Consider the following 25338-nt stretch of genomic DNA (forward strand, 5'->3'; position numbering starts at 1 on the left):
AGTGCTTATATCACATGAAACTGACTCAACATTACACTGATCTGGATGCACTTAATATGCACTACCTTAATATGCTTCCTAAGAGCATAAACTTTCCACTACTCCTGTCCTGTCTGTACTTCCTGTATTCCTGAATATTGTACTCCCAATATTCCAATTCAGCATCACTTATGTCTGAGAGACACCATGTTTCTGCTATTCCTATGTCTGATTTGATGACTTAGTCATTGAGTTCATCAAATTTATTTACAATGCTTCTGGAATTAGTGTGCATGCAAGTATACATGTGCATGTTCTTACTCTTAGTTACCCTAACACTCATTTATTTTTTTTGTTCCTTGATGACTCACAGTAAGGAATGAAATCCCAGACCCCTTGCTTTCCAGGCTTCTGCATGTACCAATAATAGTAATGCAAGAATCACTTTTGCCTCTGCCTGTATCTCTAGTTAAGCTATTATTTTACGTATACCCCTAAGCTGGCAGTTTTCCAATGTGCCTATCACTACCTCAATAGCATCAGCAGATTTTTATCTTTGATTTACCTTTGACAATCCTGCATCAGTCTCTGTGATCACTGGGCACCTCTGTAGCCAGGTGGACATGAGCAGCAGTGCATAGCACGCGTTTCTTGATTAGACCGGGGTTCGAGCTGGTTACCACCAAATACGGAGGATGCAGAAAGGTCAGGGAATGACCACCGCATATCCCTGGAGCAATATGGCCTTAGTTGCTAATGCTTCTAAAAAAAAAACAAATAACAACAACTGTGATCACTGACACCTAATGGTTCTTTCATTTGGAGATTCTTCATGCATAAAGATTCACTGCTGATAATCAGATGAGAATATTGCTTTCTCTTGTTAATTTTTTAAAATGCTGAAAACAGTCATTCAATAAATACAGAAAAATCTTGCTACTGTGCAAGTAGCAGAGTAGCAGAAATTAAAGTCTCACATTATAAAACATTTTGATTTCCCACTCTGTTTGTTTGTTTTTTTTGTTTGTATATATATATATATATATATATATATATATATGAGTTAAGTTAATAATGGTAAGAGTTTTTTTAAAAGTAAAATATGATAAACTAGCTTATCAGGTAAACCATAAACCATGGCGGGTACCCAACGTGACCTGGAAAAAATCAATCTATGCCATGACATAAGCAATAAATATATATAAAAATACCATTAAAATGTTAGTTATGGCAATAAGATACATTGCAAGGGACTTTTTCGAGGGCTAACCCTTACAATGTATCAACCATAATTAACGAGCTATCCGTTTCTGTAGTCATCGTCCAGCATAACTATGTCCTAATATACGTAAAATAGTATTAAGTTAGAGCCAAAAGTATAAATTTTGTAGTAGTTAGAGCCAAAAGTATAAAAATTTGTAGTAAGTTAGAGCCAAATAGTAGTAATAAAATTTGTTAATTAATCCCAAATTTAGCAGTTAACTGGCAAGATGACTGTTAGCCCGACGGATAGCCAAAATATTAAATTAAATTAAATTATAGAAAGAGCTATAATTATTGTTAGGCATATGTGCGTAGTTGATAGTAAATGCTGCTACGGTAGTCTCATCAAATTAATAGAAATAATAACAGTGTGAGCTATAGCTAACAAAGGCGAACGGAACAAAGGTATAAGAATAGATATAGTACCTCAATCCCCCTCGAATACTCTAATAGTTCATGAGGTATGAAAAAATAGGGATAAGAAAGTGAAAGTTAAACAGCAAAGAAAAAGCAAAATAATTAACATAGGATATACCTTATAGTAAGGTATCCTGGTTAGAATGATTTAAGCTTAATTATGTAATTATGTAAAAATTATGTAATTATGTAAATAGTAGGCACTGCCCATGGAGTAAGTTACATATAGCTTACTCGCATTAAAAACTTGTACCTATATTTGCTCCATGGGTAGGAACTTATTCTGTAAACTTCTATTATTACTTTGAGATATACTTATTTGACGGCTTTTCTATGTGTAATACTATACAGTATATTAAATAACAGCAGAGGGCGCTGTATGTAATTATACTTATTTTATCACTTAACTTAACTATTACATTTCCTAGGGGGGGCTGCGATCGGTAGTTATATATGCTACACGCGCCAATACATGTGGTTTTCTAGTACCTTGGCCATACGGTGGTAAGCATTCTAATTTTAAGCTTAAATCATTCTAACCAGGATACCTTACTATAAGGTACATCCTATGTTAATTATTTTGCTTTTTCTTTGCTGTTTAACTTTCACTTTCTTATCCCTATTTTTTCATACCTCATGAACTATTAGAGTATTCGAGGGGGATTGAGGTACTATATCTATTCTTATACCTTTGTTCCGTTCGCCTTTGTTAGCTATAGCTCACACTGTTATTATTTCTATTAATTTGATGAGACTACCGTAGCAGCATTTACTATCAACTACGCACATATGCCTAACAATAATTATAGCTCTTTCTATAATTTAATTTAATTTAATATTTTGGCTATCCGTCGGGCTAACAGTCATCTTGCCAGTTAACTGCTAAATTTGGGATTAATTAACAAATTTTATTACTACTATTTGGCTCTAACTTACTACAAATTTTTATACTTTTGGCTCTAACTACTACAAAATTTATACTTTTGGCTCTAACTTAATACTATTTTACGTATATTAGGACATAGTTATGCTGGACGATGACTACAGAAACGGATAGCTCGTTAATTATGGTTGATACATTGTAAGGGTTAGCCCTCGAAAAAGTCCCTTGCAATGTATCTTATTGCCATAACTAACATTTTAATGGTATTTTTATATATATTTATTGCTTATGTCATGGCATAGATTGATTTTTTCCAGGTCACGTTGGGTACCCGCCATGGTTTATGGTTTACCTGATAAGCTAGTTTATCATATTTTACTTTTAAAAAAACTCTTACCATTATTAACTTAACTCATATTCATACAGACCGATGTAATGTTTAATCGTCCTAGATGGCATTAATTGGTTATGTTACTACTTAATATTTATTACAATATTTATATTTATTATAACATTTAATATTTGCTTTGTTATACTTGGATATATATATATATATATATAATTTTATTATTTAAGATGTTAGTTATAGTGTAAGAGTCTAATGGTGTAGTTATAATCAAAATTTAGCAGGTTATAGTGTATACCGAGAAACAAACCAGTACGATATAACAGCCCAAGAAACATAAAATCCTATGTAAGTGCCTACGGCAATCTGGAAAAAATATATATGCAATATAACATAAGGAAAACCTTACATATCAAAATTATATTATAAAATAAAATTATGTTAATTATAGGTATATAGATACATTGAAAGGGACTTTTTCGAGGGCTAACCCTCTCAATGTATCAACCATAATTAACAGGCTATCCGTTTCTGTAGTCATCGTCCAGCATAACGGTATCCAGAATATAGTTGTGTAGTATATGATAGCAATACCAAATGAAGGTAATGTAGTATTAGATAACAAAACCAAAATATATTACGGTTAACTAAAATTAATATATCCCAATTTAGTCGTTAGTTGGCTAGATGACTGTTAGCCCGACGGATAGCTAATTTATAGCATAATGTAGAATTATATAGAAAGAGAAGTGTAGAATTATATAGAATTTCTCTTTCTATATAATTCTACATTATGCTATGTATTATTATCTTTTGTAAATTAGCTATCCGTCATTAGACTCTACCACTATAACTAACATCTTAAATAATAAAATAATATACAGACGGATGTAATGTTTAATCATATAAGATGGCATTAATTGGATCTGTGTTGGTTTATTTATTTATTAAATTAAATTTGGTATATTTATTATATTTAGTTTATTGATTATGCATTTTACATACTTTGGATAGTATTAGTATTAGTATTAGTAACGGCCGCATGGTGCAAGAAAGCCTATGGCTTATGCTGCACCAGCCAAAAAAAAAAAAAAAAAAAAATCCGAACAAAACAATGATAAAAACAAAAAAATAAATAAATAAATAACTAAATAATAATAATTAATAAATAAAAAAATAATAATAAAATAAAAAATAAATAAAAAGGAAATTAAACCTATCATCCTATGCGCTTCCCTTACCCGAAAGTACTATCCAGATGACCTTTGAATTTCCCCAAACTGTCGGCCTCTACCACCCATGAAGGCAACTTATTCCAGTAATTTATAACTCGCTGGCTAAAATAAAACTTCATGCAGTCCAATCTAAACATTTCCCCCCGTAACTTGAATTTATGTCCCCTAGTTCTAGCATCATTTATAATCTTGAAAATTTCATCCTCATTCATTTTACTGATGCCTCTCAGAGCCTTAAACACCTCAATCAAATCTCCTCTAAGGTGTCTAGTTTCCAAACTCTGCAACCCACATATTCGAAGTCTTTCTTCATAAGGACGCCCTTTTGCCGATCTCACCAGGCGAGTTACCCTTCTTTGCACCCTTTCAAGAAGCTCGATGTCTTTCTTCAGGTGCGGTCTCCATACTTGAACACAGTATTCCAAGTGTGGTCTAACATAACTTATATAATGGGATTATCACGTCCCTATCTCTACTTGCAAAAGTTCGATAGATCATCGATAGGACACCATGGGCCTTCCTTGCAACCTGTTTACAATGCTCAGAGAATTTCATGTCTGACCGTATCGTAACACCCAAGTCCCTTTCCTCCAGTACTGGGTTTAGTTGAACTCCACCAAGTAAATAAGTTTTTTTGGGATTACTGTTTCCCAGGTGTAATACCTTACACTTTGTTGGATTAAAGCACAGCTGCCATTTTTCTGACCATTCCTGAAGTCTATCTAGGTCTCTCTGAAGAAGCTCAGCTTGACAGTGATCATTAACTACTCTTCCAATTTTAACATCATCTGCAAATTTAGACATCACGCCCTCTATCCCTTCATCAATGTCGTTTATGAAAATTAAAAACAACAGTGGTCCTAATACTGATCCTTGGGGAACCCCACTTCTTACCTCAACCCAATCTGAGGAATAGCCATTTATCACAACCCTCTGCCTCCTGCCCTGAAGCCATCCTTCTATCCATCTAAGGATTTTCCCAGTGATTCCAACCTGTTCCAGCTTATAAAGCAACCGCTCATGTGGGACTGAGTCAAAAGCTTTGCTGAAATCTAAATAAACAATGTCGAAATTATTCCCTAAATCCAGCTCGTGAATGACCCTTTCGAAATAGCAAACCAGATTTGTTAAACATGATTTTCCCTTTACGAAACCATGCTGAGTATCCTTGAGAATTTCAATTCGATCCAAATGATCCTGAATTCCACCCTTGATCATTGCCTCCATGATTTTTCCTACTACTGAAGTCAGACTGACAGGTCGATAATTTCCAACTTCACTTTTAGAGCCACCCTTATGTATGGGAGATACATTTGCACTTTTCCAATCCAAGGGAATCTCCCCAGAGTCTAATGATGCTCGCATAATTAGCCTCAATGGTTCAATGCACTCGCTTGCTGCCTCTCTTAAGATTATAGGGTATATTCCTTCAACTCCAGGAGCTTTACTGGTCTGTAGGCTCGAAAGTTTTTTCATTAAATAATCTTGCGAAATTTCAATATCATTAATTACATATTTTTTAACTTCGCTCCCACAATTTCCCTTTGCCACAAAAGGCTTTTCATTTGTAAATATCGATGCAAAATAACTGTTGAGTTCATCTGCAACGGCATATATAACGGATATATATATAACTCCCCATTTATATCATCACAGTCATGTGACTTATTTGTTTTATTTTTATTCATTTATTTTTTTTATTTATATGTTTATAATTATTTTTTAAATGTTTATTTTTGCGCAGGGTCATGAAGTAGTCTGCAAAGAACAATCCACAAAATGTCCACATTGTTCAACTGTCTTTAAACGCCAACATCTAAACGCTCACAAAAATTCAGAATGTCCACTGAGGATAATTAAGTGCACTCTCTGTCAAAAGGAGTTTCCTAAGCAAGAAGAAACTGTAAGTAGCAGTGCTGGAATTTATTCAGTCTACTTAGGTTGTTAAAAGTCACAACAAGAAATGGTTTTTGTGTTAAAAAACACAAAAATTATTTCTTGAATTTGATTATATTTATCTTGGAAAAGAAAGAATTATCATGAAGAAATCATCAAGAAACCTCAGAAAATAGCATTCTTGTAATTGCAGTACAATTACACATAATATTATTACCACCTCTGGATGCCTCTCGAACATGCTGCTGTCGAAAACAATCATCCAATAAATCCAAAAAAGCTTTGCTGGTGTGTTAGTGACCAACCCATAAGTTCCAGTCAGTATTTGGGAAGTTAAAATTCTCCATTATAAGGCACTCTTGATTTACTGGCCACTCTATTTCTATGTACAATTTTTTATTATACTCATCAGAGTCTTTAGGCCTATGACACACTCCTACTCTCAGTTTTGCTTTCCCAGTGCTTATGTCATACCAAACTGGCTCGACATTGCACTGTCCACCCATGTCAACTGGATATACTTCCTTAGATTTTGTGTGTTTCTTAACTAAGAGCATAACCCCTCCTTCCTTCATATCCTGTCTATCCTTTCTGTACACATTGTTGTCCCCAAATTCCAATTCAACATTCCTTATATTTGTGTGACACCATGTGTCTGTTATCTCAGCAATATCTGCCTTTGATGTTTTGACCAGCATTTCAAATTCATCAAATGTATTTACTAAACTTCTTGCATTGGTGTACATGCAAGTATACATGCACCTATTCTTACTCTTCGTTATCCTAACACAGCCTATGTATGTACTTGTTCCATGATGACTCCCAGCAGTCCTTGTAATCCCCAGCACCTTGTTTTCCAAACTGATGCTCAGTCCAATAGAAGCAGTACAAGAATCACTTTCACCTCTGCCAGTGGCTACTGTTCGTCTTGTAGTCTGTGTATCTCCCCCAAGCTAGCAGTTTTCTGATCCACCTAACACTGTCTCGATAGCATCAGCAAATATTCTTGCGCCCTTTCTATTTAAGTGTATCCCATCCCTGTAGAAGCAGTTCCTCCTGTTAACAAGCACAGACCACACTGAGACAAATTCTACCCCATGAGCCTTGCATAATCTCTCTAGGGCCGAATTGATTGACAAGGCTCTCATCATATACTCCCTCCTATCGTGTCTGGGCAGAGTTGCAGACACTTTCAAATTCAACCCTAACTCGTGACTTTTTTTCAACATCAATCTGTACTTGATAGTAAGTCCACAGATCTCCTATACTTAATGTCATTAGTGCCAATGTGTACAACAATATCACCTTTTGTGCCCTTAAAAGATGATATCTGCTCTATAACTTTTGCCCCTGGCAGACATTCCCTGGTCCTGTTCTCCCTATCCTTTTTGTACAATATATTTCCCATTTTCCTGACAATAACTAGCTCCTGTGGGACCAGCACATTCTGTCCTGAAGATTGTCGCTGTGTTGCCTGATGCACAAGAGTTAATTCTCTGCCATTGAGTTGGGCAGCTGAGAGCTTGATAGGTCCCCATTTTAAATCTTTCGAAGGCATCTAACCCACACCTCAAACTCTCATAGACACCCATCAGAATGCTGAGTTGGTGCCTAATTTCTTCATACTCTCTGCACCTAGCACACACACAAAGACATCCTCCTTGGTTAAATCATATCCTGTTCCAGAAAGTCCCCAAACATTTCACATTTTTCACATTTTTTTAGTTTGTGATATGTTGGAGAATTGTGCCCTTTGGTCTTCCCCCAAGCCACAACACTTCTGCTACTTTGTGCTCGGTCCTTTGTTGCTCTGGTCTGGTCATCTTTTATGGCATCATTAATGGCATCTGTTATAATATGTGATTGATTCTTTAAATGTCACACATCAAATTAATGGATCTTACAAAATTAAAACATAATTTAAAAAAATACTTTTATGACATTTGTTTAACTTTAAGAAATTTATTAAAATAATTACTTTTATCAGATATTTATTTAAAGTATACCCAGTATAAAATAAAATAAAATAAAATATTTCCAGAAGCTTTCGGAACTCGTGTCCCTTTCTCAACTGACAGAATTTTTGAATACATTACAAGCAAAGTGTGGCACGTTACTCATTCGTCATTGTTGTAGCACGGACGTGTGCTGCCTTGCGCCAGTGATCATCCATCAATAAAACGGTTGTCTCCAGGATTGGATGTATACGCATGCCTTTCTGGCGATTTAATGCCTTAGGGTTGTTCATTATGTTTAGTGACTCTAGCCATAGGCGGTGGCGAAAGTGTCGCGCGTGGTCCACTATCTCAAAGTCGCGCTTGGGGTCAAGATCGTGGTTGGTAGCCCAAAAATGTTCTGCAAGCGCGGACTGGTCAGTTTCGGCAAGCCGGATTGCTCTGTCGTGTTCCGTGAGGCGATCCTGGAGACGTCTCGATGTCTCACCTACGTAGCAACTGTTACAGGCCCTACAGGTGATACGGTACACTACATTGCTGCGTAAGACAGGTGTGACAGGGGTCTTCACACTGGAGACAAGTGAACGTAGGTTCCTACCTGGTAATTGTACACATTTTATGTTGTAACTTCTCAGGATCTTCGAGATACGTCCTGACACTCCTGGATAGTACGGAATGTAGGCGGATGATATGCCGACTTGCTTCGGAGGTCTTGGGTTGGAAGTAAGTTCTTGTGCCTGTAACAAGCATCTGTTTAGTACATGGGATGGATAACCGCATCTGGTTAAGTCCGCCTTCACACGGGAGATCTCGTTACGTCTAATTGTGTCGGTGCTGGAATGGCTCCAGGCCCTGGAGAACAGGGTGCGGGCAGTGCTATTGAGATGGCTTGGAGCGTGGCCGGACCCGTAGTTGGTGAATTGACCGCACCACATGGGTTTGCGGTATACTGAGGTCTCTAGATGTGGGCCTACGCGATGCACTAGCACGTCCAGAAACGGGAGCGAACCGTCCACCTCTGATTCTACGGTAAACTTGATGAAATTGGATAGAGAGTTGAGGTATTCTAGTAGTACCGTTTCAGAACCACGTGGTATTATGGTAAAAATATCGTCGACATATCTACACCACGTTGTAATAGGTGTAGGTGGGTTCTGGTGTATCTGCTTCTCCAGATCTTCCATGGCGATGTTAGCTACTACGGAACTGACAGGGGCACCCATAGCAGTGCCATGTACTTGTTTGTAGAGTGAGTCTTCAAAGGTGAAGATGCTGCTAGAGAGGCATAGGTTGAGGGCGGTACAGATGTCATCAGTGGATAGTGACGTCCTGGATTGGAGGCTTAAGTCGCTCTCAAGGAAGTCTCTCTTCTGGCGCAGTGCACGGCCTGTTGGACGGGAATCGAGGTGAATAAAGAAACCACGTCAAATGATGCCATGACAGAGTTATCAGGGATTGAAATGTCCTTAATGGTGTTAATGAATTCACTGCTGTTTTTAACGGTGTGAGATGTATTACCTATAAGAGGCGAGAGGAGGCTCGCGATGTGTTTGGACAGTTCATACGTTGGGGCACTGCAGCAAGACACTATAGGTCTGAGAGGAATACCCGGTTTATGGATCTTTGGTAATCCGTAGAATTGTGGTAGTTGGCAGCCAGTAGCACGCAGAAGATGGTGAGTCGCGGTCGGGATCTTCTTATCTTTAAGCCATGCGTGGACAAGTTTATTAACATTTGCTTCCAGACGTTTCAAGACTTTAACGGGAGGATCAGGTAGAGGTTCATATACGTTAGGATCGAGTAATAGGGCCAAGGCTTTCTCTCGGTAGGCTGATCGGTCCAGCACAACAGTCCGGCGCCCTTTATCCGCAGGAAGTACAACGATGGAGTTGTCTTTTCTTATAGATGACAGGGCGGCACGTTGGCAGTGGTTGAGGTTTGAGCACGTTTTTCGAGTGTTGCGGAGGACTGCGGCAGTCTTGAATCGGATCTCGTTGGCAGTTTCTTCGGGAAGGTTGGTAATACTGGCTTCTATGCCCATAGCGAGCTGTGTGATGGGAGGTTTCGATGGTATAACGGCGAATTTCATACCGTTTGATAAAACACTCAGCTGCTCGTTGGACAGTTGTTTGTTACTTAGATTCAAGACGAAAGAAGTCGTGTCGTCTGAACGAGTTTTCGTCTTTAAGGAGTTAGTTTCTATGCTCAAGTTTATGAACTTGCGCTGTTGGCGTAAACGGTAGGTATCCGAGGTCTGACTAGCCCGATGGCAGATGGTATGTATAAGGTTTGTAAATACAATAGGCGAGACCTTACCTTGTATATGTTGTAACAGTCTGGACTTGTTGTAGTCAGCGTTCCTGATTTCACGGTGGAGATGGGATATCCATAAATTTAACGTGCGTAGGCTGAAGTTAAAGCAGGCACGATCCATATGAGAGTTGTGGAACGGGGCTTTGTATCGGAACCCTTTAGGTATAATTCGATTGCTTTTGCATCTGTGGGCGAAGCGTAAATGTTGCCTGTAGCGAGCTATTGAGAGGAAGCACTTTTGCAACTGTGCTCCCATCTTAAGCCATCTCAATAGCACTGCCCGCACCCTGTTCTCCAGGGCCTGGAGCCATTCCAGCACCGACACAATTAGACGTAACGAGATCTCCCGTGTGAAGGCGGACTTAACCAGATGCGGTTATCCATCCCATGTACTAAACAGATGCTTGTTACAGGCACAAGAACTTACTTCCAACCCAAGACCTCCGAAGCAAGTCGGCATATCATCCGCCTACATTCCGTACTATCCAGGAGTGTCAGGACGTATCTCGAAGATCCTGAGAAGTTACAACATAAAATGTGTACAATTACCAGGTAGGAACCTACGTTCACTTGTCTCCAGTGTGAAGACCCCTGTCACACCTGTCTTACGCAGCAATGTAGTGTACCGTATCACCTGTAGGGCCTGTAACAGTTGCTACGTAGGTGAGACATCGAGACGTCTCCAGGATCGCCTCACGGAACACGACAGAGCAATCCGGCTTGCCGAAACTGACCAGTCCGCGCTTGCAGAACATTTTTGGGCTACCAACCACGATCTTGACCCCAAGCGCGACTTTGAGATAGTGGACCACGCGCGACACTTTCGCCACCGCCTATGGCTAGAGTCACTAAACATAATGAACAACCCTAAGGCATTAAATCGCCAGAAAGGCATGCGTATACATCCAATCCTGGAGACAACCGTTTTATTGATGGATGATCACTGGCGCAAGGCAGCACACGTCCGTGCTACAACAATGACGAATGAGTAACGTGCCACACTTTGCTTGTAATGTATTCAAAAATTCTGTCAGTTGAGAAAGGGACACGAGTTCCGAAAGCTTCTGGAAATATTTTATTTTATTTTATTTTATACTGGGTATACTTTAAATAAATATCTGTTAAACTATGGACCCCAGTACTCCAGGCCCATTTGTCACTAATTACTTTTATGTACAAATTATTTGGTGTGCAATCATATCACTCATGGTCTGTGAAAAATCATCAAGTTTGGAAGCAGACTGCAATCTGCCACTTGGCGACCCTTAATCTTAGAGATATCCTTGGCATGATGAAGGCAATCTATATTGCCTTCATTATGCCAAGGATATCTCTTGTTAATTTTAAGATAATATAAATTATCTTAAATATAAATATATTTAAGATAATTTATATTATCTTAAAATTAACAAGAGATATCCTTGGCGTAATAAATATTACACAGTTAAATGTAATTAAATTAAATACACAAAATAATATATAGTAAACTCCATTTTTCACATTTCATCTGACCTTTTATATGGATCAAGTACAGTAATGTACATTACTCTGTTATGTTACTAACAGAATCGAGTATCATCCTTTTATTGATTTTTTTCCTTCTTTAATAAAGTATTTAAAATTATATTGTACAGATCATTGTGGATTATTATAATTTTATATTTGTTTATGGGGAGCCACAAGATGGGTGGATGGTTAGTTATAAAGTGGAGGGGTATTTTGAGGGGGCCTCATTTTTTTAATTATGGATATCATACATGGAATGTAGGAATTAGGTAGTATTGGAAAAATGCAAACTGCAATACTGCAGTTAATGGAAAAAAGGGGAGTTTTGTTCCATGTGAGTCGAAAATTACCAAAATTCAATTTTTAAACAACAGAAGTAGAAAATTATTTTAATGTAAATTACTTACATAAAATAAGTGTTTAGCATTAGTAGAGGCACATGATGCAAGAAAGCAAGCTTATGCAGCATCAGCCAAAAAAAAAAAAAAAAAAAACACACTCCCATTTCACCCCTCCGTTCGTTCCAAGTACCTGTCCAGCTCAGCCTTAAATTTATTTAGGCTATCAACTTCCACAACAAGGGATGGAAGTCTGTTCCACCAACCAAAAAACCACCCGCTGGCTAAAGGCAAATTTCCGCACGTCTATCCTACATCTGTCTTTCCTCAATTTGAATTTATGCCCTCTCAAATGATTATTCTGAGCTAGAGGAAGAATTCCATTAGCATTGAGCATGCTCAAACCATTCAGGACTTTATACACCTCAATCAGATCACCTTGCAGGTGCCTAGTCTCCAGACACTGTAATTTGCAAAATTTAAGCCTTTCTTCGTAAGAGCAACCCTTTGTTCCATTCACTAATCTTGTTGCCCTTCTCTGTATACTCGTTCAAACAGCTCTACATCTTTCTTAAAATGAGGCCTCCAGGCCTGTATACAGTACTCAAGGTGTGGATTATCTCCTTATATCCCCTTATATAAGGAGATAATCACCTCCTTATCCCTGCTACAAAAATTCCTGTATATCATTGACAAGACACTATGAGCTACTCTTGCAGACCGTCTGCACTGCTCAGAAAACTTCATATCTGTCTGCACAATTACCCCCAGGACCTTTTCGTTCTCTATCTCTGTCAGTGTAGTACCACAGAGTTAATACGTTATTCTGGGGTTACTGCTTCCCATATGTAGTACCTTACATTTGTCAATGTTAAACTTCATTTTCCAGCTCTCAGCCCATCTGCTCAACTTTTCTAGATCCTGGTGCAGCAGCGTAACAACCCTGCCAACCTTCATGTCGTATGCAAACTTGGACATTAAGCTTGATATACCATCATCAATATCATTTATAAATACAGAAAACAATAATGGACCCAATACTGAACCCTGAGGGACTCCACTAATAACATTAGTCACGATGAGCAGTGTCCATTGATTACCACTCTCTGTCTTCTCCCCCTCAACCACCCCTTTATCCATAGCAGCAATTTGCCTCCAAGCCACACTGCTCCAATTTGTGCAGCAGTCTTCCATGTGCAACAGTATCAAAAGCCTTTCTAAGATCCAAGTATATAATATCAAAGTTATTCCCTGCATCCAGTTCTTTTGTGACTGCATCATATTATCCAATCAAATTGGTCAGGCAAGACTTCCCCTTAACAAAACCATGCTGTGTCTGAGCTATAACTGAAGTCTTCTCTAGATGATCCTGCAGTGCTTCTTTAACCAGTGCCTCCATTAATTTTCCAGGAACAGAAGTTAAACTAACAGGTCTATAATTATTTGTGTCGCCCTTTGATCCTCCTTTGTGAATTGAGGTCACATTTGCACATCTCCGGTCCATGGGTACTTCCCCTGAGTCCAAGGAAGCTCTCATAAATATGGCTAAGGTTTTGCTTATTTCCTTTGCTGCCTCCTTTAATATAACTGGATAGATCCCATCCACCCCAGGTGCCTTTCTTGTATTTATCTTCAACAATTTCTCATCCACTTTACTGTCAGTTATTACAAGATTCTCTAGCTTACTGCCACAGTTGAATACACCTCTGGCATTCCCCCCGCTGAATAACTCCTCATGTGTGAATGTCGATGCAAAATATTTATTCAGCTTGTTAGCTACCTGAGCAGGATCATCAACAGTTGACCCATCGATATCAAGTGGACCAATCTGATTCATCCCCTTCCTTCTAGAGTTTACATAAGTAAAGAACTCTTTGCTGTTATTCTTTGCATCCCTTGCCAAAGATTTCTCGTAATCTTCCTTCGCCTGCCTAACCTCCTTTGTAACTTGGTTACAGATCAACTTGTATCTATCATAGGCTTCTGTGTCACTTGTTAATTTGTATGTATCCCATGCATTTTTCTTCTCTGCCATATGTCTCATTAGTTCATCTGACATCCACTTAGGCCTAAGCCTTGAACAATATTTCTTAGTTGGTAAGTAAAGCCTAGTAGCTTCCAAGATAAGTTCTTTGAATGCTTCCCATTTTGAATTTGCTGTTGGTAACATCATCAGTTGGTCCCACTGTATAGAATTTAAATACTGTCTTAGTCCATCGTAGTCGCCTTTACGAAAGAATAACCCTTCCCTTTACCCCTAATGGTAGTTACCTCTTTGAGTAAATCCCACTTCAGCACACTGTGATCACTGCCACCTAGTCGTTCATTTACCTGCAGATTCTTAATGCATGAAGAATCACTACTGATAATCAAATCAAGAGTATTACTCCCTCTAGTTGCCTCCCGAACATGCTTATGTAGAAAACAATCATCCAATAAATCCACAAAAGCTTTGCTAGTGTGTGAGTGACCAGCCCCCAAATTCCAGTCAATATCTGGGAAATTAAAATCCCCCTTTATAAGACTCTCGGATTTACTGGCTCACTCTATTTCCCCTTACAGTTTCTTATTATACTCATCAGAGTCATTAGGCCTATAGCACACTCCTACTCTCAATTTTGATCTCCCAATGCTTATGTCACACCAAACTGAGTCGACACTGCACTGTCCAGCAATGTCGACTGGCTTCACTTCCTTGAATTTTATGTATTTCTTAACTAATAGGATAACCCCTCCTCCCTTCCTACCCTGTCTATCCTTTCTGTAGACATTGTACTCCCCAAATTCCAGTTCTGCATTCCTTATATCTGTGTGACATCACGTCTCTGAAATCCCCACAATATCTGCCTTTGATGTTTTGAGCAATATCTCAAATTCATCAAATTTATTTACTAAACTCCTAGCATTGGTGTACACGCAAGTATACCTGCACCTGTTTCTATTCTTAGCTACCCTAACACAACCCATGTGTTTACTTGTACCGCAATGGCTCCCAGCAGTCTGAAATACCATGCATCTTATTTTCCAGGCTGCGGCTCATTTCAATAGAAGCAGTGCAAGAATCTCTTTCACCTTTGCCAGTGGCTACTGTTAATCTATTAGTCCTTGTATCCCCCCAATCTAGCAGTTTTCCGACCCACCTAACACTGCCTCGATAGCATCAGCAAACATTCTTGCACCCTTTCTATTTAAGTGTATCCAATCCCTGTAGAAGCAGTCTCTCCTGTTAACAAGTACAGACCAGGCTGAAAAAAATTCTACCCCTTGAACCTTGCACAATCCTTCCAGGGCCAAATTGATCGACAGGGCTCTCATCATATACTCCCTCCTATCGTGTCTGGGCAGAATTGCAGACACTTTCAAATTCAACCCTAATTCACGGCTTTTTTTCAACAGTGACCTGTACTTGTTAAGTAATTCAGCCGCTCTCCTGCTCTTAATATCATTAATGCCAACGTGTACAACTATATCACCTTTTGTGCCCTTAAAAGATGATATCCTGTCTACAACGTCTTCAACCTTTGCCTGCAGACATACCCTGGTCCTGTTCCACCTATCCTTTTTACAAAGCATGTTTCCCATTTCCCTGACAATAGAGTCACCAACAACTACTAGTTCCTTTGGAACCAGCGCGTTCTGCCTTGGGGGCTGCCGCTGTGTTTCGTGATGACCAAGTGCAAGCTCTGGCATTGGTGTGGGCAGCTGAGAGCTTGATGGGCCCTCACTTTTAATCCTTCAAGGGCATCCACCCTGTCCTTTAAGCTCTCATATAGGCCCATAACAATGCTGAGTTGTCACCTGATTTCCTTATACTCCTTGCATCGCGCACACACAAAGACATCTCCCATGGCAGTATCATGTCCCGTACCTGACTGCTCCACAAACATCAAGCAATTAGTGCATTTTAAAATTAGTGCGTCTTCTCCCACTCAACCATCCCTTTATCCATAGCAGCAATTTGCCTCCAATGCCACACTGCTCCAATTTGTGCAGCAGTCTTCCATGTGCAACAGTATCAAAAATCTTTCTAAGATCCAAATATATGATATCAAAATTATTCCCTGCATCCAGTTCCTTTGTGACCACATCATAGTATCCAATCAAATTGGTCAGGCTAGACTTTCCCTTAACAAAACCATGTTGTGTCCGAACTATAACTGAAGTCTTGTCTAGATGATCCTGCAGTGCTTCTTTAACCAGTGCCTCCATTAATTTTCCTGGAACAGAAGTTAATTACTTGTGTTGCCCTTTGATCCTCCTTTGTGAATTGGGGTCACATTTGCACATCTCCAGTCCATGGATACCTCCCTTGAGTCCAAAGAAGCTCTCCTAATTATGGCTAAGGGTTTGCTTACTTCCTTTGCTGCCTCCTTTAATATAACTGGATAGGTCCCGTCCACCCCGGGTGCCTTTTTTATGTTTATCTTCAACAATTTCTCCTCCACTTTTCACTGCCAGAGTTTAACTCATCTCTCGCATTCTCCTCCCTGAATAACTTACCAGTTTAACTGGTTTAACTTACCAGTTATCGGCGCCTCCGTAGCCAGGTGGGAAGGAGCAGCATTGCATAGCACACGCTTCTTGATTAGACCGGGGTTCGAGCCCATCACCACCAAATACGGAGGATGCGGAAAGGTCAGGGAATGACCACCACATATCCCGGAGCAACATGGCCTTAGTTGCTAATGCTCCTAAAAAAAAAATTAAAAAAAAAACCAAAAATAACTTACTAGTTATCAAAAAAGACCACATATGAGGCTTTATATACTGGGAGATGACAAGGATGCTGCAATGAAGCCTGATGCTGCAGAGGTGGAAATTCACTTCATGAATTATGTGATTGAAAGCTGCTTATTTTTCTTTTAATTGATTTTTATAGAGTACTCTATGTGGTAATAGAGTTTTAAAATAACATAGCATGATTAAAAGTATAAAAAACAAATAAAATAATAATTCTTTATTTGTAAATGAGTAATTTGCAAAATAGCTGTGATATTTGTAATTTTATAGTTCTTATAGAGTTGTACTTTTAAAAATTCAGCAATTTGTCAGTTCCATTTTTCATTCGACTTTTAAATACTAGATTAATTTTTAGTAAGTGTGTTGTGATTAGAGTTTTAATGGTTGAACTACCATTAATTTTTTTCTTTTTTTTCTGTAGAACCATGAAGGAACTTGTAAATATGCTGTTATCAAATGTCTTTATTGCAATACTGGAGTCACACGCATGGCCCTAGCAGAACATGTAGCAGTATGTCCAAAGAAACCTGTTGAATGCATTTATTGTAAAGAGAGGTTTACCACTATGAACGTTATGGTAAGTTGTAATTAAAATTAACTTAAAAGTTATTATCACATAAATTTAATTATGAACAATCTGATTAATCTTTGTCATCATCCAAATGGTTTTAAATGCTATCAAAGTTGCTCTGTCAGCAAGACTACTTTGATAGGATTTGTAAGCCAATCTTGAACAATCAACTTTCCATTCAATATTTTCCACCATATTTCTGTTAGATCTTTAGCCTAGTCAGAGAAGGCCCTCTTTCTTCTAATGTTTGCTTAACTGTGTTCAAGTATGGAGACCTCATCTGAAAAAAAAGATACTGAGCATCTTGAAAGGAACCAAAGATGGGCAACTCAAATCCCTCTCAGGGCCTTGTAAACCTCAACCAGGTGCTGCAGAGGTGACCTGATTGAGGTTTACAAGGCTCTGAGAGGGCTCTGAATTAGTAAAATGAATGAAGGTGGAATTCTCACTGTTGTAATGAATTCCAGAACTTGGGGGTCATAAATTCAAATTACAGGGCTTGGGGTTTTGATTAGATTGTAGGAAGTTTTCTTTTAGCCAGCAAATTGTTGAATGCTGAACAAGTTGCCCTCACAAGTAGTTGAGGCTGACAGTTTGAATAAACTTCAAAGGTCAACTGAATAGTTACCTGTGGGAGGAGGGAAGCATATAATTTCTTATCCACTTTTTTTCTTTTCTTTTTTTTTTTGCCCCAGTACAGCAAAAGCCTCTGGCTTTCTTGCACCATATGGCAAATGATATTAACTACTATTACTAACACCGTTGATTCATATTTAATTCTAATGTTTTATCATTTTCTTTATTCCTTACCCATTCTCAGCTCTATAGGTGCCCACTCTCTGGGCAACTGTACACAATTGCTATAGAACCATTCCTTAATAAAATTGCCACCAGTATACAATCCCGACGAACACTGCTACCAGAACCCCACCTAAAGATAACCCACTCAGCATATGCAGATGAAGTCACAATTACAATATGCCACGAGAGCGAATTTGAAGACATTCAAAAGCTCATGATCTCTATGCTCAAGCATCAGGCACAAAACTCAACCACTGTAAGACCAGCGGCCAGTGGGCAGGCAACTGGAAAACCAGAACCGACTTTCCCATCCAATGCACATGGTCCAGCAAGGGACAGAAATACCTAGGTGTGTACCTTGGCAATACTCTCCTTTTCTCCCAGAAGAACTGGCCTGAATTGCTGAATCATTTCAACAAAGTACTCAGGAAGTGGAGAAGCGTGTGTGACACATCTTCGCTGAGAGGGAGAGTGCTTGTGGCCAATCAGATGGTGGCAAGCGTTCTCTGGCACACCTTCAAAATTCTCACTCCACCTGTTGACTTCCTCCACCAAATCCAGGCATCTGTCCGAAGCTTCCTTTGGAACAAAACCAACTGGATGTCTTGTTCCAAACTTAGCCAGCCACTTACTCGTGGGGGTCAAGGGTTGGTCTCTCTCTTCACGACAAAATCACAGCATTCCAGATCACCTTTCTTCTTAAGACGCTGTAAACAAAATACCCACATTCCGGGACACTACGGATAAACTACTAGCAACAGCCACTAGAGGACTATCTCTTTCAACAATATTGAGAATGGATATGGCACCAGCACCACTCAAACTACTGCCATTTTATAAAGATGCACTGTATCGCTGGAAAAAGATGAACCTTCACCATACTCTTGAGAGAACATCTGTTCCCGGAATACTTTCAGAACCGCTCTTCCAATAAAAGAATAATAGACCCTGAAAATGATGATATTCTCTTCTTTCCTACGTGGAACTGGGCAGGAATAAAAACCATAGGCGACCTCCTGATACCAAGCCTTGAATGGAAAAGATCAGAAGACTTGCCCATTAAAACCATAAATGCAAAGCAGCAACACAGACATCTAAAATCAGTGATCACACAAGCTCTTCCAGCCATCACTACAGCTAAAGGGATTGGAAATGTCACCGGATTCTCACCTACACCAACCTTCGTCATCACATCACCAGAAGACACGGTACCTCTGTCTCCTGCACCCTCCAAAAAAGTCTATCAACTAATCATGTCTCGCCATACAACCATGATTTTCCCATCATCCACCTGCTAAGCCCCTGTACTCCTCTCCACTCACCACAAGCCACCATCTAAGTTTCATTGGAACCTTTCGTACAGGACGATATGTTCCAAATCAGACGCAGACATCCAGTTGAGACTGTGGCACAATATCCTTCCCACCCCAGTCAAGCTACAAACCTTCAAGTTACACACCTCAAACTACTGCCTCTTCTGTGCCGCTCTAGGTACCCTGGAACACACATACCTGGCGTGCCCTGTGAACAAGGAACTGGTCAAATACGCTTTGGATGCAGTAAAGCTTGCCTGCAACCATGCCCACACTCCGGAGGACTACTGGTACCTGCTTCACTCTGAGCAGACAGCACACACCACATGCAACTTCCTATTCATTGCTGCCAAGGCCATCATTTACAACTTCTACTTGAAGCACACAAGAAGCAGTGATGACATGCCTCCTGTCGAAACATCGGCACAATATCTGAAGTGGAGCCTACGGAGGAAGTTGCAGAGCAGACTTCTACTTGAATTCCACTGCGGAAGACCAGAAACTGTGGATCATCTTAACAGTGAATGGAACAGTGGCTGTCACCTTTTCACCATCACTGGACAGTCCATCACCTTCAATGTGTGAAATATGAGACTGATCCAATGCCAAGAAACTGTTTTTCTTAATTCCTGAAATTGAAATGTTTGTATTTTTTTCTAAAAAGTTTCTTTATTTTTCCTTTTTTCACTTTTGTACATAGAATGTAAATAGATGTTGTTGAAAATGTATCTACTGTTCATGTTTAAAAAAAAAAAAAAAAAACATATATATATATATATATGTTAGTTTGAATAAATTCAAAAAAGAATTAGACAAATCATTGGATGGAATGGACAGGTGAAATGGAAATTTTTTTTTTCCCCTTTAGGCTGATACTTTATAAGCTTGCTTATAAAGCATCAGCTTTTTGTCTGCTTTTTGCTTTTTTATTTGATAATTATGTATCATTTCTATTTGTTCAAGTGCCTGAAAGGTCACTGAATACGTTAATTAACTTGATTCATTTTATTTGTTACTGATTTTAAAATCTATATTTAAATTTACCACAATGAAATTTCTAATTCTGTTCAGAAAAGTGCATAAGAACTTTTTTCTTAAACAGTAAGTTTCAAAGATGTTCATTTTAATAAAATTTTAAAAAAAATTATTTGGCTCTACCAAGGAGTTTGTTCTAATTTTATGTAAATGCAAGCTATACATGTACATCCTTGATTTTTTTTTTTTTTCTTTTCATTTCAGAATCATGAAAACTCTTGTTCCTATGCAACTATAAAGTGTCCTCATTGCAAAGCTCAAATTGTTTGCATTGCCTTGGAGGCTCATCTTAATTCAAAGTGTCCAGAAAAACTAGTGACATGTGTACATTGTAGCCAAGATTTCCCAAGAAAGGAGCTTTCTGTAAGTTCCTGTTTCAGAACTCTCCAAAGATGATTAACAAAATTAATTCATGTTTAACAAATAATTGAAACTGTTTATTTTATTCATTTGTTTCAGATTTTGTATACTCCAAAGCTTTAGATTATCCAAAATCTGAAATGCTCTGATCAAATTTATTACAAACAGCACTTTTTTTTTTTTTTTTTTTTTGCATCATGTATTGTTTCTTACATTATTTTTTTTAATTTCTGAGATATGAAATGAAAGAAAATGATTTGCTCAGAAATTAAAGAAAAGTAAATATATAATAATACTATATCGGATTTATTGTTTAACTTTGTTTAATAACATTGTTTAACTTCTGTATAGGATAGAGTATTACAGGTAAACAACAAGCTAAAAAAATTACAGTTTAAAAAGTGGAAACACTCTGTGTTAATTAAAAAAAATTTCCTTAAAAATGTACACCTGAAAGTCTTTGCCTTTTGTGGTCACTGTGATCATCCCAAACCAATAAGCAGATATAGTCACCTATCATATCTTCATCCTGTTGCTACTTCTTCTCCATTGATTCTGTATTGTGGTGAATTTCTCCCCGTGCTCTTCATCCACGTTGATAACCCAACTGATGTTGCTGAAGAATTGAATAGGCACTTCGCATCGCTCTTTACTGAGAGAGGACTCTTCATGCTGAGGAGAGGTTGTGTGAGTGAGGCTGAGGCATATGAAATTAATGATTTTGAAATTACAGATGACCATTAGAAAAACTTTCAAGCCTAAAAGCAAGTAAGGCTACCGGAGTTGACGTTGTATACCCAGTAATTTTAAGGAAGGCAGCAATTCAATAAAGGTGTATTGAACCATTGAGGTAAATTATGAGGGTATAATTGGACTTAGGAGCGACTCCTTTGGATTGAAGAAGTGCTAACTTATAACCAATATATAAAGGCAGTTCTAAGAGTGAAGGTAGTAACTACAGACCAGTTAGTTTGACCAGGTAGTTTGAATCAGTGGTAAGGAAAATCTTAGAGGCAATGATTAAGAGCAATCAAGGGACATTTAGAAAGAAATGGCATTCTGAAGGACATACACACCCACATAATATGGTTTTGTTAAGGGAAAATCATGTTTAAGTAACCTGATAAAGTATTTTAACACAGTTACTTATGAGTTAGTTGTAGGGAACAATTTCAACATAGTTTATTTGGATTTTAGCAAAGTGTTTGACTCAGTCCCTCATGAGAAGATCCTGTATAAGCTGGAACATGTGGGGTTACTGGAAAGATTCTAAGATGGATGAAAGGGTGGCTGAATGGCAGAGGGCTGTAGTTAATGGATATTCTTCAGATTGTAATGTCAGAAGTGCTGTCCCACAAAGATTGACTCTTGGATCACTGTTATTCCTGATTTTCATAAACAACATCAACAAAGGGATAGAGGGTGAGCTGTCGAAATTTGCAGACAATGTAAAGATTGAAAGGGTTGTTAATGATCAGTGCCAGGCATCTCTCCTTCAGGATGACTTGAACAGACTTCAAGAATCATCAGAAAAGTGGCAGCTATGTTTTTATGCAGCAAAATTCAAGATTTTATACTTGTAAAATAGCAACAAAGTAACTTATATGTACTTGGAGTATAAGTTATTTTGAATTAAAAACAGTAGAGGAAGAAAGGAATCTGGGGTTATGATATGTAGCTATGAGGTTTTCTGAGCAGCATAAATAGGCTGTCTTGATGATGATTTACTGTAGAGATAGGAGGTCATAATTCCACTGTATTAGGCAATTGTAAGACCACACCTGGAATACTGTGTCCAAGTATGGAGACCTCATCTAAAAACAAAAAGCATTGAGTTTCTTGAAAGGGTCCGAAGATGGGCAACTTGCATGGTGAGATCAGCAGAAGGACAGCTGTACAAGAAAAAACTCCAGTTATGTGGGTTACAGAGCTTGGCATTTAGACACCTTATAGGGGGACTTGATTGAGGTTTATAAGACTCTTGAGAGGGGTTAGTAAAATAAATAAAGACAGAATTTTTTACTGTTATAAAGAACTCCAGAACAAGGGGCCATAAATTAAAATTATTGGTGAAAGGTTTAAATAGATTGTAGGAAGTTTTATTTCAGTCGGAAATTTTTAATTACTAGAACAAGTTGCCTTCTCCATTAGTTGAGGCTGACAGTTTGAAAAAATTCAAATGTCAACTGGATAGTTATATACATGAGTAGGAAAGCACATAATTTGTATTTATTGATCTGCTTTTTACTTTTTTTTGGCTGATGCAGCAAAAGCCTATAACTTCCTTGCATATATGGCTGATACTAATACTGCCCAGATTTGCCCTGAAAAAATCCAGGTGTCAGTGCAAGTAATGGAGCTTGAACAACATTTTTTGTATTCTATTTTTACATAATTTTAATTAACTTGTCAACTAGTTCTTTGTAACTTTCACTCTACTAAGGAGGCTTCAATATAAGTCAAAACAACTGCCAGGCATTTTGCTCAACACCAGCTCATGTGAAACCAACATCTGTTTAGTATTAATGGTGGCAAATGATGCAAGAAAACAAGCTTATACAGCATCAGCCAAAAAAAAAAAATCATCCATTTTGAATTTATGCTCCCTCATGTGCATAGTCTGAGCAAGAGGAAGAATCAGATCACCTTGCAGGTACCTAGTCTCCAGGACACTGAAATTTGTAGAACTTAAACTTTCTTGGTAAGAACACCCTTTTATTACATCGCCAATCTCATTGTCCTTCTCTGTACCCATTCCAGCAGCTCTACATCCTACTTTTTAAAATGAGGCTTCCAGACTTGTATGCTGAACTCAAGATGTGGCCTGACCATTGCCTTATACAATGGGATAATCACCTCCTTATCCATGCTTGCAAAATTCCTGTATATCATTGACAAAACCCCATGAGCTGTCCTAACAGTCTGCCTGCACTGCTCCAAAAACTTCATATCAGACTGCACAATTACTCCCAGGTCCTTTTTATTTTCCACCACCCTGAGTATAATACTGCACAGTTGATACGTTATCTGGGATTACTTCTACCTGTATGCAGCCTTGCATTTGGCAAAATCAAACTTCAGTTGCCATTACTCAGTCCATCTGCCTAATTTTTCTAAATCTTGTTGCAGCAGCATACCTTCATTACTATCATTAACTATCCTTCCAACCTTTTTATCATCTACAAACTATGTTAAGCCTACGTTATACCCTTATCAATATCATTAATAAATAGTAAATACAGAAAACAACAATGGGCCCAGCACTGAATCCTGTGGGTCTCCACTAACAACGTTAGTCCATGAAGAGCTGTGTCCATTGATAATCACTCTATGTCTTCTCCCACTCAACCATCCCTTTATCCACAGCAGTAACATGCCCTTAATTCCACGCTGCTCCATTTGTACAACTCTCTTTTAAATCACGTCAGGAACTCTGCAGTAGATTTGGTTAGACCCAAGTTCCTTGCTAAGTAATTCAATTTTTGCTGATCAGAGAAATGTAGTTCTACTTGAACAACTTCTAAGGTGTAATCCCAATAGTCCTGTTCATAATATTCATCTTCCAGTTCTGAATTCACTTCTTCCTAAGGTGTATTAGTAGGTCTTCATTGTGTGGTATATTAAGAATGGAGGATAGTGCATTGGGATACTACTTCTCAATCTGCAGATTTATTAAACTTTGATATGTCTACCATACAAAAGTAGGTCATCATCAGAGCCGTACTTATAAACAGGCACATGAGGCTCAGGTCTCACAATAGAGGGGGCCTCACCTGGCCTCTGTAATCTCAAATTTTTAAAGCAACCTTTGTATTGCAGTTTGTGTTTAAAGAAATCAGTAAAAATAATTGTTTTTTTTCTGATTATATTTATATATGCAAGTTTTTTTTTTCTTTTTGGACTCTGGACCTCTGTTATCTTTAAAGGGGGCCCAGTAAGAGCTTAGTGCCTTGGGCCCCATGAAGTGTAAGTACAGGCATCATGATTTGTGGTTCTTTCTATATTCAAGATAAAGCAAAAGTCTTATGGAAAACATGATTATCACAAAATCATTCCTCTAATGTCAACCTGCAACTACCACAGCAGAAATGAACTGCTCACAACTTGTATTGATCACCTATAGACATTCCAAAATAAGCTTTGTCTATCTGATTCAGATCTATATAATATCTACAAACATAGCAGAACAAGTCTGGAAATACTTTAGATCTACATCATTTGGTGGCCACAGCATGAGTTGCAGAAGCACACATGCTTTGAATGGACCACGGTTCAAGTCCACATGACTGCTGAATATAGTTAATGATTGCATTCATTGTTGAAATGATTAATTTTAAACTGTTTTGTGTTCTTGTTTATGCTGAAGTATAAACAAAAACACAAAAAA

General features: G+C 38.3%; 1 protein-coding gene across 1 annotated transcript in view; it reads left to right on the forward strand.

Annotated features, from left to right (window-relative positions):
• LOC150080001 (uncharacterized) overlaps positions 1-25338 on the forward strand; it is a 276163-nt gene that overhangs the window by 102506 nt on the left and 148319 nt on the right. The window contains exons 7-9 of the mRNA XM_090383329.1: positions 5868-6026; positions 17293-17448; positions 20796-20954. Of these exons, the coding sequence (XP_090239455.1) occupies positions 5868-6026; positions 17293-17448; positions 20796-20954 (474 nt within the window). The remainder of the gene's footprint in view (positions 1-5867; positions 6027-17292; positions 17449-20795; positions 20955-25338) is intronic.

Source organism: Mastigoproctus giganteus, chromosome 10, assembly GCF_048544385.1.
Source record: "Mastigoproctus giganteus isolate SK-2022 chromosome 10, ASM4854438v1, whole genome shotgun sequence".
Classification (NCBI taxonomy): Eukaryota; Metazoa; Arthropoda; class Arachnida; order Uropygi; family Thelyphonidae; genus Mastigoproctus; species Mastigoproctus giganteus.